General features: G+C 40.2%; 1 protein-coding gene across 6 annotated transcripts; it reads right to left on the reverse strand.

The window, feature by feature from the left end:
• Positions 1 to 1133: 1133 nt before the first annotated feature.
• Positions 1134 to 12899, reverse strand: LOC110489287 (prenylated Rab acceptor protein 1). 6 transcript variants are annotated; one of them, XM_036947877.2, is made up of 7 exons: positions 12654 to 12773; positions 12001 to 12095; positions 11495 to 11518; positions 11128 to 11340; positions 10799 to 10896; positions 3945 to 4046; positions 1134 to 2285 (listed from the first exon to the last, which is right to left on the reverse strand). In XM_036947877.2, exons 2-7 carry the CDS (start codon positions 12072 to 12074, stop codon positions 2194 to 2196), a joined length of 603 nt encoding a protein of 200 aa, XP_036803772.1. In that variant the 5' UTR covers positions 12075 to 12095; positions 12654 to 12773; the 3' UTR covers positions 1134 to 2193. The 6 variants fall into 6 exon arrangements, with proteins under 6 accessions (XP_036803772.1, XP_021417678.1, XP_021417719.1 ...); XM_021562003.3 differs by having other exon boundaries at positions 12001 to 12151; XM_021562044.3 differs by lacking the exon at positions 11495 to 11518 and having other exon boundaries at positions 12654 to 12899.
• Positions 12900 to 12966: the final 67 nt, after the last annotated feature.

The raw sequence follows: 12966 nt of genomic DNA on the forward strand, positions 1-12966 counted from the left end.
CCAAGGTCATCTCCATGGCAACCTGTGCATGGTGTTGTCTTGATGAGCAGTGGACAGGGATCATGTATAAAGGGGGGAAAGGGGGAGGTGATGAGCACTGCGGTATCTGAAGTGTCACACAAAGGGAGGGAAGGACAGGGAGGACATGGAGAGAAAGGGAAAAGTAGGGAAAACTACATCCTATTGTGGGGCGGCACATCCAGGACACAAAAGGGCCTACAAAGTATTGCAATATTGGCATATACAGTGGGGCAAAAACGTATTTAGTCAGCCACCAATTGTGCAAGTTCTCCCACATAAAAAGATGAGAGGCCTGTAATTTTCATCATAGGTACACTTCAACTATGACAGACAAAATGAGAAAAAAAATCCAGAAAATCACATTGTAGGATTTTTAATGAATTTATTTGCAAATTATGGTGGAAAATAAGTATTTGGTCAATAACAAAAGTTTATCTCAATACTTTGTTATATACCCTTTGTTGGCAATGACAGAGGTCAAACGTTTTCTGTAAGTCTTGACAAGGTTTTCACACACTGTTGCTGGTATTTTGGCCCATTCCTCCATGCAGATCTCCTCTAGAGCAGTGATGTTTTGGGGCTGTTGCTGGGCAACATGGACTTTCAACTCCCTCCAAAGATTTTCTATGGGGTTGAGATCTGGAGACTGGCTAGGCCACTCCAGGACCTTGAAATGCTTCTTATGAAGCCACTCCTTCGTTGCCCGGGCGGTGTGTTTGGGATCATTGTCATGCTGAAAGACCCAGCCACGTTTCATCTTCAATTCCCTTGCTGATGGAAGGAGGTTTTCACTCAAAATCTCACGATACATGGCCCCATCCATTCTTTCCTTTACATGGATCAGTCGTCCTGGTCCCTTTGCAGAAAAACAATCCCAAAGCATGATGTTTCCAAAGTGGGAGAACTTGCACAATTGGTGGCTGACTAAATATTTTTTTGCCCCACTGTATACTGTATATAGAGAATATACACACAACCTTTAATACCCTTTAATGTAATGTTTTAAATCACAAATAAATATTATGTGCAAAAGGGACCCAAATATTTTAGAATTCATGCTTGGACTTGAGTCCTCACACAAACACACTCACAATCGGACGCCACACAATATCTTCTTACAGGTAGGATAGTTTATTGCACTTCCCAATTGTCATTAAAAAAAATAAAAAATAGCAAAAAGATAGCATGACAAGTATGAAATATATATTTAAAAAAAACAATATTGACATTTAAATTCTCAAAGTAATAAAGCAGAGCTAATAAATGATGAAAAATGACCCAACAACACTGCAACACATGCCTGCATACAACTAAAAGTAGGATTTAAACATAATGCTTTATCACCATTAGGTATCTGGAATATCCACTAAGCATTGCTTTAAAGTAAATGCAATTTGCCTAAAATAACCATTTCTTCTAGTTGGATAAATACATTGTAAAGCTGCAAATGGCACTTCTTCCCCAGTCAGAGAAGCGTTGGCGATTTGATGACACTTGCCTCATCCAGTTGCTCATGTGCTCACTGTGGACTAATTCAACATCAGCTATATAGGATTTTTTTAATTTAATCTGAATTATTACGGTGGCGATGTTAAAGCTCTTTGTAACATGTCAGGTCTTGAGTTGACATTTTGTATTATTAGATATCCACAAGGTAACATTAAACAGAAGGTACAGAGGCATTAAACAAAGGGCTGACTGATACTTCACGGGAAGAAATGTGTATTAAACACAGATCGAGAGGTATCAGTCACATTTGGAAAAGACATACAGTATGAAGTATGTGCTGAGGTATATGGACATCTCAGTCACTGTGTGTATGACAGTCAATCCATATATATTTTTCTAAATTGAGTATTATTGTGGTTTTAAAAGAGTTGTAGATGGTCAGTAACAGCAAATTACTTTAGAGGCAAGAGAAGGTGCATTCTGTCTTATATTATGAAAGGTCAAAGGTGAGTGTTGAGGGTTCACACAGAGAAAGATAGAGGCCTCTAGTGGCCAAAAGGCTACTTTAGCATGGGCAGCACCATTGAGGGCTTCCACCATGCTTCTGCCATTTTAAAGTAATCACCCGTGTGGGGATTCCCTATGGGTTGTAGCCTCAATGGCACTGCCAATGCTCACAGATGCTATAATGGCACAGATAAAGATTCCTCTATCGCTATGCCCTCACACAGGCTCCATGAAGAGCTCCTCCATTTCCGATCCTCCCTCTAGCTCTCGGAAGGCAGCGTGAGAGCCAATCACAAACATCGTCGCTCCTGAGTGAGATGAGAGACAGTCAATCAAATGGAAGAGATAGGAGAGGCTGAGGGGAAAGGAGAGTAAAAGCCTAGGTCACACATTTAGGGCTCCATTTTGAGAAACCAAACACAATGGTTAATCTTAGCACTATATCACTATAATTTTACAATTTTCCATGGCAGGAATTTAAGAACGCAAATTCTAGTGGTGTCGTAAAAAGTAATATCCATGCCTCAATTGTCGCAAGGCTCAAAAATCCTTCTTTAACCTATCTACACTGATTGAAGTGGATTTAACAAATGACATCAATAAGGGATCATAGCCTTCCGCCGGATTCGTCTGATCAGTCTAATTCATGGAAAGAGCAGCTGTTCTTAATGTTTTGTATACTCAGTGTACACGCACAACTTTGGATATCACCCCCATCTCAAAGTCGAATGGTTTAGACCGTTTGGAAGGCATTCATTCTTCTTTTCTCCGCAGTGTGCCTCGCAAAAGTGATTCCTCGTTATGAAATGGTCAACTTTACCCTACACATGTAAAAAATGACCATATACACTGACTGTTTAAAGCAAAATTACCAAAACTATTGCTGATGGTGAACGTGAACAATCAAAGTCAAATCTATGGTAAGCTCCGTTCAGCAGGTAAAGACAGATGAGAGTTGCGTCTCCAGTAGCTTGCTTTTATTCCGGAAAAAAAGAAGAAAAAAAATTCAAAAGTGCAAAGATAACAATCTAGCAAATTACAGAGGCTGTCACTCAACTGATATAAAGCCTAATATCACGCAAGCCATTTTAGTATTTGAATACTGAAGATGCCCGCAGATGAGCAAGATCAGGTACAGGCCGCCTACCTCCCGTTGGTCAGCAAACAAAGCTGGGCACAGTGCACAGTTTGACTAGGCTACTGAGAATTCTTGGTGTTGTTTGCATACAAAATGACTTGTAAATCAATGACTGTCAACCACAGGAGGTTGGTGGCACCTTAATTGGGGAGGACGGGTTCATGGTAACGGCTGGAGCGGAATGGTATCAAATACACCAAACACATGGTTTCAATGAGTTTGATGCCATTCCACTTGCTCCGTTCCAGCCATTATATGAGCCGTCCTCCCCTCAGCAGCCTCCACTGCTGTCAAAACAGTTACATGCTTAGTCCGGCGATGAAGGAGAGGATGTGTCATTTGTCACAAAATATGAGGTACCTTCGGAAGGTAGAAAGTATGTAATATGAGCAAAACATGTTAGTGACTCTTTTTGACTGATGTTTTATTTATTTATTTTATTTTACCTTTATTTAACCAGGCAAGTCAGTTAAGAACAAATTCTTATTTTCAATGACGGCCTAGGAACAGTGGGAACAGGAACTGCCTGTTCAGGGGCAGAACGACAGATTTGTACCTTGTCAGCTCGGGGATTTGAACTTGCAACCTTCCGGTTACTAGCCCAATGCTCTAACCACTAAGCTACCCTGCCGCCCCATATTAATGTAAGCTACATTAGGATCGGTTTGGGCTGCCATGCAAATTCGTGAATGTTACATCCCTAATAATTTGTCTCCTTCAAAGAAAGATTCATTTGAAATACATTCCATAATGCATATCTAGAACTATGCCTACAGTTATCCCAGGTCTGATGTGCAAAGTAAAGAGTGAGATGGGGGTTGTAACTTACCCAGGACCCAAAACACTGCAGCTCCCGCACCAGCCAACCAGAACACAGGTAAAGAGACCGCCCCAGCCAGACCCAATTGGTGAGGTCCGGTCACCTCTTTTCCTGTGGGCAAAATAAAATCACTCAGATTTCAAATACTAGTCACCCTACACCAAAACGATGGATTGATTTCAGTGCCAACAGAAATTACATTTAAATTCCATAAATGTTGAATTTGTATTAGGATACTGAATTTTAATTTTTCAATTTGTAATTTGTTTAAAATAAACTAAATTGAATAAACATTGCATTCGGTTTTAAAATTATGTTTCAATTTAATTGAATATTAAAATTAGATATTTAAATATTAAGTTTCAATATGGTAGATATTGCATTCATTGTCTGTATATCTCTGTGGTAAACGGAAGCCATTGTGGCATGTTGAATTTATTTCCTTCCTATGAATTTGGCACTAGCGTTTGAACCGTTTTGGCTATAAGCTATTATAAAAACTTTAACAGCAGGTTGAAACTGAGTGTAGAAGATGGTCATTGTGGATGATGTTTCAAAGACTAACAACAAAATGGACAGCGCTTTCCAAAGCGATGATTAATTCAAAACACCCATATGCATATTAGAGCTTATGCATAGGCTTATGAGCCCAAACCCGTAAAAAAAAAAGAGAAAAAAAATGAATTCAAATGATGATTGTGCCTTATACAATACATAGCCTACCGCATATTACACATGGCTGAAAAACATCGAACAAAACTGATTTACGATGTCTTTGGTACATACAGTTGATGTCGGATGTTTACATACACTTAGGTTGGAGTCATTAAAACTCGTTTTACAGCCACTACACAAATTTCTTGTTAACAAACTATAGTTTTGGCAAGTCAGTGAGCACATCTACTTTGTGCATGACACAAGTCATTTTTCCAACAATTGTTTACAGACAGATTATTTCACTTATAATTCACTGTATCACAATTCCAGTGGGTCAGAAGAATACATACACTAAGTTCACTGTGCCTTTAAACAGCTAGGAAAATTCCAGAAAACGATGTCATGGCTTTAGAAACTTCTGATAGGCTAGTAGACATAATTTGAGTCAATTGGAGGTGTACATGTGGATGTATTTCAAGGCTTACCTTCAAACTCAGTGCCTCTTTGCTTGACATCATGGGAAAATCAAAAGAAATCAGCCAAGACCTCAGAAAAAAACCTCCACAAGTCTGGTTCATCCTTGGGAGCAATTTTCAAATGCTTAAAGGTACCACACTCATCTGTACAAACAATAGTACGCAAGTATAAACACCATGGGACCACGCAGCCGTCATACCGCTCAGAAAGGAGACGCGTTCTGTCTCCTAGAGATGAACGTAATTTGGTGCGAAAAGTGCAAATCAATCCCAGAACAGCAGCGAAGGACCTTGTGAAGATGCTGGAGAAAACAGGTTAAAAAAACGTTTTTTAAAAAAAATGTAAGTATATACAGTGCCTTGCGAAAGTATTCGGCCCCCTTGAACTTTGCGACCTTTTGCCACATTTCAGGCTTCAAACATGAAGATTTAAAACTGTATTTTTTTGTGAAGAATCAACAACAAATGGGACACAATCATGAAGTGGAACGACATTTATTGGATATTTCAAACTTTTTTAACAAATCAAAAACTGAAAAATTGGGCGTGCAAAATTATTCAGCCCCCTTAAGTTAATACTTTGTAGCGCCACCTTTTGCTGCGATTACAGCTGTAAGTCGCTTGGGGTATGTCTCTATCAGTTTTGCACATCGAGAGACTGAAATGTTTTCCCATTCCTCCTTGCAAAACAGCTTGAGCTCAGTGAGGTTGGTGAGAGCATTTGTGAACAGCAGTTTTCAGTTCTTTCCACAGATTCTCGATTGGATTCAGGTCTGGACTTTGACTTGGCCATTCTAATACCTGGATATGTTTATTTTTGAACCATTCCATTGTAGATTTTGCTTTATGTTTTGGATCATTGTCTTGTTGGAAGACAAATCTCTGTCCCAGTCTCAGGTCTTTTGCAGACTCCATCAGGTTTTCTTCCAGAATGGTCCTGTATTTGGCTCCATCCATCTTCCCATCAATTTTAACCATCTTCCCTGTCCCTGTTGAAGAAAAGCAGGCCCAAACCATGATGCTGCCACCACCATGTTTGACAGTGGGGATGGTGTGTTCAGCTGTGTTGCTTTTACGCCAAACATAACGTTTTGCATTGTTGCCAAAAAGTTCAATTTTGGTTTCATCTGACCAGAGCACCTTCTTCCACATGTTTGGTGTGTCTCCCAGGTGGCTTGTGGCAAACTTTAAACAACACTTTTTATGGATATCTTTAAGAAATGGCTTTCTTCTTGCCACGCTTCCATAAAGGCCAGATTTGTGCAATATACGACTGATTGTTGTCCTATGGACAGAGTCTCCCACCTCAGCTGTAGATCTCTGCAGTTCATCCAGAGTGATCATGGGCCTCTTGGCTGCATCTCTGATCAGTCTTCTCCTTGTATGAGCTGAAAGTTTAGAGGGACGGCCAGGTCTTGGTAGATTTGCAGTGGTCTGATACTCCTTCCATTTCAATATTATCGCTTGCACAGTGCTCCTTGGGATGTTTAAAGCTTGGGAAATCTTTTTGTATCCAAATCCGGCTTTAAACTTCTTCACAACAGTATCTTGGACCTGCCTGGTGTGTTCCTTGTTCTTCATGATGCTCTTTGCGCTTTTAACGGACCTCTGAGACTATCACAGTGCAGGTACATTTATACGGAGACTTGATTACACACAGGTGGATTGTATTTATCATCATTAGTCATTTAGGTCAACATTGGATCATTCAGAGATCCTCACTGAACTTCTGGAGAGAGTTTGCTGCACTGAAAGTAAAGGGGCTGAATAATTTTGCACGCCCAATTTTTCAGTTTTTGATTTCTTAAAAAAGTTTGAAATATCCAATAAATGTCGTTCCACTTCATGATTGTGTCCCATTTGTTGTTGATTCTTCACAAAAAAATACAGTTTTATATCTTTAAGTTTGAAGCCTGAAATGTGGCAAAAGGTCGCAAAGTTCAAGGGGGCCGAATACTTTCGCAAGGCACTGTATATCCACAGTAAAACGAGACCTATATCGACATAACCTGAAAGGCCGCTCAGCAAGGAAGAAGCCACTGCTCCAAAACCACCATAAAAAAGCCAGACTACGGTTTACAACTGCATATGGGGACAAAGATCATACTTTTTGGAGAAATGTACTCTGGTCTGATGAAACAAAAATAGAACTGTTTGGCCATAATGACCATTGTTATGTTTGGAGGAAAAAGGGGGAGGCTTGCAAACCGAAGAACACCATCCCAACCGTGAAGCACAAGGGTGGCATGTTGTGGGGGTGCTTTGCTGCAGGAGGGACTGGTGCACTTCACAAAATAGATGGCTTCATGAGGATGGAACATTCTGTGGACATAATGAAGCAACATCTCAAGACATCAGTCAGGAAGTTAAAGCTTGGTCGCAAATGGGTCTTCCAAATAGACAATGACCCCAAGCATACTTCCAAAGTTGTGGCAAAATGGCTTAAGGACAACAAAGTCAAGGTATTGGAGTGGCCATCATAAAACCCTAACCTCAACCCTATAGAAAGTTTGTGGGTAGAACTGAAAAAGCATGTGTGGGCAAGGAGGCCAACAAACCTGACTCAGTTACACCAGCTCTGTCAGGAGGAATGAGCCCAAATTCAGCCAACTTATTGTGGGAAGCTTGTGGAAGGCTACCCGAAATGTTTGACCCAAGTTAAAAACAATTTAAAGGCAATGCTACCAAATACTAATTGAGTGCATGTAAACGTCTGACCCACTGGGAATGTGATGAAGTAAATAAATGCTGAAATTTATATCTCTACTATTATTCTGACATTTCACATTCTTAAAATAAAGTGGTGATACTGACTTAAGACAGGGAATTTTTACTAGGATTAAATGTCAGGAATTGTGAAATACTGAGTTTAAATGTATTTGGCTAAGGTGTATGTAAACTTCCGACTTCAACTGTGCTAGCTCCAAAATTTCTATCCATGAGTCTGGGAGAGAATGTATAGCCCTAGGAGATGATGTTGGTTCATTGACTGTACAGGGGGCATACAGGTAGACTGCAATTATAATGAATTTGTATTGGATTTTGAATAGCCTAGTAATAGGGATTTATTTTATATTTTCATAAATAATTGGGTTGGCACATTACCTTAAGCTACAGAATATCTCACCACCATGCGTTTCCATCTCCTCTCTCCTTTATTTCTCGAGGGTGCAGAGGGGCTGTCAACAGTTTAGTGAAATACATGTTCCATTGCGAAAACATGTTATTATCGATGTTCCCAAACAGATTCCACTTGGGTTTCCCAAATTAAGCGCTGGGTAGCTGCAGTAACAAGGTTGGAGAGCCCATGACATACAGAGTTCGGGAGGAATAGCATCTGTTGCGCAACGAGAGCATGCTTCTCAAACAGTGATTGATGCGTAAAAGGTGTTCCTCTATGTATTTCTCAGCAGTTCATATTAAGCACAGCTCCGCTATAAAACCGAAGTAGCCTACCAGGCATCACTGAAAAACTTACCGGCGGGAAAGCGCGCAGCATCCATTCGCTATTCGAGTGTATACAGATTACATGTTTTTCTCCCCCTGCCCATTTGATAATGTGCCATTCTAAATCTAAATGTTAAATTATAGTAAAGACAAGATTAAATTGCGAATAGTCTGATGGGTGAAAATGTGATTACTTGATGAGAGAACAGCTGTGGCAGCCTGAGGCAAGGTACAGAGCACAAACTTTCTTTGCGACTTTCTCGAAACATCAATAGCCTATAGTCGCATCATGGAGCCCATATGTGTTTTGATTTCTAAGACATTCCAAGGTTTGTATCGGTCACAACTAAAGTTGCCAAATAACTCTAAACATAGACCTAAACCCTTTTTCAAAGGTTCACTTTTATGCTCAACATATCCACTTCGTACGCGCACTCGCTCTGGAATGGGAAAAATACCATGTCTATTTTATTCAGCTAAATTAAACTATATTCTCATTATATTCTTCTGACTATGGCATGGAGCATGGCCAGATGACATAGAGTAGGCCAAGTCACATTATGTTCTTCTTCAGAAGAAACGTGTTGTAATGTTTCTTAAGACCTGACTGAAATAAATACTTTAAAAACGTTAAAAATGTAGATGTTCCAAAGGCACACCTCAGCGGCTTGTATGCATGGAGGCCTGGAGATGCTCAAAGTGTTTCTGTTCATTAACAGTCAGTTACATTGAGACCGGCAGTCATTTGCTTGGTGAACTTCCTAGTCATTTGCCCTTCACTCAGTTTAGTTTGGCTGGGCGGCCAGCTCTAGGAAGAGTATTGGTGGTTCCAAACTTCTTCCATTTAAGAATGATAGAGGCCACTGTGTTCTTGGGGACCTTCAATGCTGCAGAAGTTATATGGTACCCTTCCCCAGATCTGTGCCTTCGACCTCATGGCTTGTTTTTCTCCTCTGACATGCACTGTCAACTGTGGGACCTTATATAGACAGGTGTGTGCCTTTCCAAATCATGTCCAATCAATTGAATTCACCACAGGTGGACTCCAATCAACTTTAAAAACAGGAAGGATTATAAATAGAAACAGGATGCACTTGAGCTCAATTTAGTCTCATAGCAAAGGGTCTGAATACTTATGTAAATAAGGTCTGGTTTATTTTTAATAAATTAAAACCCAAAAAATTAAAAACCTGTTTTCGCTTTGTCATTATGGGGTATTGTGTGTTGATCGAGGGTCAAAAATAATTTCAACCATTTTAGAATAAAGCTGTAACGTAACAAAATGTGGAAAAGGTCAAGGGGTCTGAATACTTTCCGAATGCACTGTTTATTGGTGCTGTGATCTCTCAGTATGAGGTCAAAGTGGGGTTAAATGTAACATGGGTGGTTCGATGAACCAGGCTCTTTTGAGTAACCTTGCTGGAGACTTGAAAACATGATAGCTTCCTAAACTCACCCCTATGGGCTTTAGCTAAGCGGGCTAACAGTCTTGTTACATGCAGGAGGCCTGGTTCGAACCCAGTCAGTCACAACAGCAAGATTAAAAAGGGAGTGGAAAAGCTTTCCTTGGAAGGGCTTTAACCAGGCTATTCAACAGGGCTATTCAACTATATTCTTATGGGGGTCCATTTTTTGTGACATTCCCTTCTAACGTGTCCTGCGCGCAGCATCATAGAGGGGAACAGAAGGTACGTTCATGTTTCAGAGAGCCTAACCTATCAGGAATGGGGTCATAATAGGTTACAGCTAAAACGGTTCAGATGCTAGAGTCAAATTCATAGGAAGAAAATAAATTCAACATGCCACATTGGCTTCAGAAACCGGTAGAAGTTTCTGTTTACCACAGAGAGCATTTGATTCTTTCCTCTACCTTTCCTGGCTGGCAAAGTACCAGGATGTTGGTCTCTGTTTATGAATCTGAATTTACTGAACTGAATCTGAATGCATCTGAGAAGTTGAATATGTGAAACTTTGATCAACTTGATAGTTTGAACTAGATGCATAGACAATGAATGCAATATCTGCCATATTGAAACTGAATATATAAATATTGAATTTGAAGGCTCAATTAAATAAAACAACGCAATATTCATTCAATTCAGTGTCAAATCATGAAATACAAGAATACAATTATTACATTTGTGCATTACATATTCAAAAAATATTACATTCAAACTCAATATCCTAATACAAATTCAAAATTATGGAATTCAACTACAATCTCTGTTGGCACTGAAATTGCTCCATATCAATCATCTCACAGATCATGACTGCTTTACTCACCAAAGACGACCAGTTTAGACTCCAGGGACTTGAGGTGGATGATGTAGAAGGCACCAACGAACACTGCCAAAGCAATCAACAGCATGGGAGAGCTGATACTGAGGAAAAGAGGGGGAGATTGGAAGAGGGAAAGAGTTATTCTTTGATATTCCCAGATTCTAAATAAACTCAATCCAGCATAGATCTCAGCCTATTGGAACCACTGAGATTTTGAATTTGAAAATAAAATAGGCTGCTGACAGCAGTCTGTCTAGATGCAATATGTAAGTACTGTGTTTTTATATTCACTGAATACCAGTGTCTTTAAACTCCTGTCCCGCAGCTCTTACATGCAGTAGAGGATGAGGCCGAGGAAGATGAAGGTGTAGTTGCTGTTGTAGGTGTCAAAATTGCGCACCACCCTCTGGCACAGTTCGCCAAAGTTGCGGGGCTTGGTGAACTTCCTATGATCCACGAAACCAGCCCAGGGACGGATTGACGCACGGCGACGATCAAACCACTCCTTGGCCACACTGGCCGAGAGGCCTTTGGGTAGCCACAGCCTGTGAGGCAAGGCAGAAAGCCAGGTTGGAAAACTAAACAGAAGGTATGGGGAGATGGAATAATTTGATAGCATCAATTCAAGAGACTGATGGTGGATAGAATGAACAACAACACATCACAGCCAGGCATAATACAAGGAAAGGACAAACTGACCCATCTAGTTCCTTTAGTGGTAGGCTAGATTAAGAAAGAATATGAGACAAATTCAGAGCACAATTGTCCTACAGACACAATAATAGCCACAGAAGAATGACAGTAAATAAAATGAATTTGGACCGGAACCCGTCACCAACCATGATCCCAGAGAGATACATAGTGCTACAACTCATCAAGTTGATTCAGGATGTGGTAGTACTGGGCTGGAACAAAAGCCTGCACACCCTGTAGCTCTCCGGGACCATGTTTACAGACCGCTGGCACCAGAGCAGGGCTCTCCAAACCTGTTCCTGGAAAGCCGTCCTGTAGGTTCACTCCAACCCTAATCTAGCTCACTGGATTCTAATATTTAGCTGGTTGACAAGCTGAATCAGGTTAGCTACAACTGGGGTTTGAGCAAAAACATGCAGGGGGGGGGGGTAAGCTCTCCAGGAACAGGATTGGCAAGCCATGTACTAGACAGATGAACTAACAGATAGAGCTAGAAAAACAGCAGCACACACTTTCCCACGACACCTCCGGATCCAGCAGCGTCGGCTGGCTCAGCACTGAAGAGATCCCCTGCCTTGGAGTCCATGTCTACAAGGCAGTTCTCACCCTTTGGGACACCAGATGTCATTAGAGTAACTGATGCCGATGTAGGAAAGATGTAGGCTAAAATACAACACGGCAGTGACAGAAAATAGACAGAAAGGGTTAATGGCACTGTTTCACAAGTGATAACAAATCCTCTCACACAATGCAAAACTACACTTTCAATTGTTGTAACCAATGAATAATGCACAGTGAAAAACCTAGAGACTGTAGGGAAAGTCTGGGGTTACGGAATGGAAAATGTTTGTCATCGTTGATGGGCTTGCCCACAGACAGTTCAATTGCCACATCGTTTAGTTAGCTAACGTTAGAATATAAATAACTGAATCACAAAAACTAGCTAACACACACGTTGTTCACTGTCATTACTCGAAACCTTGAATATCTCCCTTTTTTACATTTTTTAAATAGTAAATAACGAAGAAGCCTTAACAACAGCCACATCACCATTCCTTCATGTCAATTATTTGCTACGTTTAGCCACTATCCTATCATTGCATATGAAAACGAATAGCTACAAACAAAATAGTTACATAAATCATATTTTTGAAGGCATACTCACAGTTGATTAAAATGTTTACTGCTGTGCTCAGAAATACAAAAAAGACAAAAATGTACTTCTGCTGTGCTGTTGCTCAGCGGATGTGCCGTGGAACGAAATTGGACGCTGGGTCTAACTTCCGGTAAAGAAATAAATAATGGATTTCAAATTAAAAGTCAAAAATAGGATAGAATACTTTTTCATGTGAACTTGATCAAGACCATGTCTTTTTATTCATTTATTACTGGAAAAATATGATCCATTTAACTGGAGTAGCTATTTATGAAGAGTTATCAATAAACATTATGTAACAGGAATATCCAGGTGAACAAAA

This window comes from Oncorhynchus mykiss, chromosome 2 (genome assembly GCF_057628025.1).
Source record: "Oncorhynchus mykiss isolate SJ-2025 chromosome 2, ASM5762802v1, whole genome shotgun sequence".
NCBI classification, from domain to species: domain Eukaryota; kingdom Metazoa; phylum Chordata; class Actinopteri; order Salmoniformes; family Salmonidae; genus Oncorhynchus; species Oncorhynchus mykiss.

Coding starts and splice junctions, on each gene's coding strand:
- LOC110489287 (XM_021561994.3), bottom strand. CDS start 12,116: ATGACATCTGGTGTCCCAAAGGGTGAGAACTGCCTTGTAGACATGGAC. Junction 11,374..12,000: donor TCCGGAGGTGTCGTGGGAAA/GTGTGTGCTGCT, acceptor CCTTCTGTTTAG/TTTTCCAACCTGGCTTTCTG. Junction 10,897..11,127: donor GGCCTCATCCTCTACTGCAT/GTAAGAGCTGCG, acceptor TCTTTTCCTCAG/TATCAGCTCTCCCATGCTGT.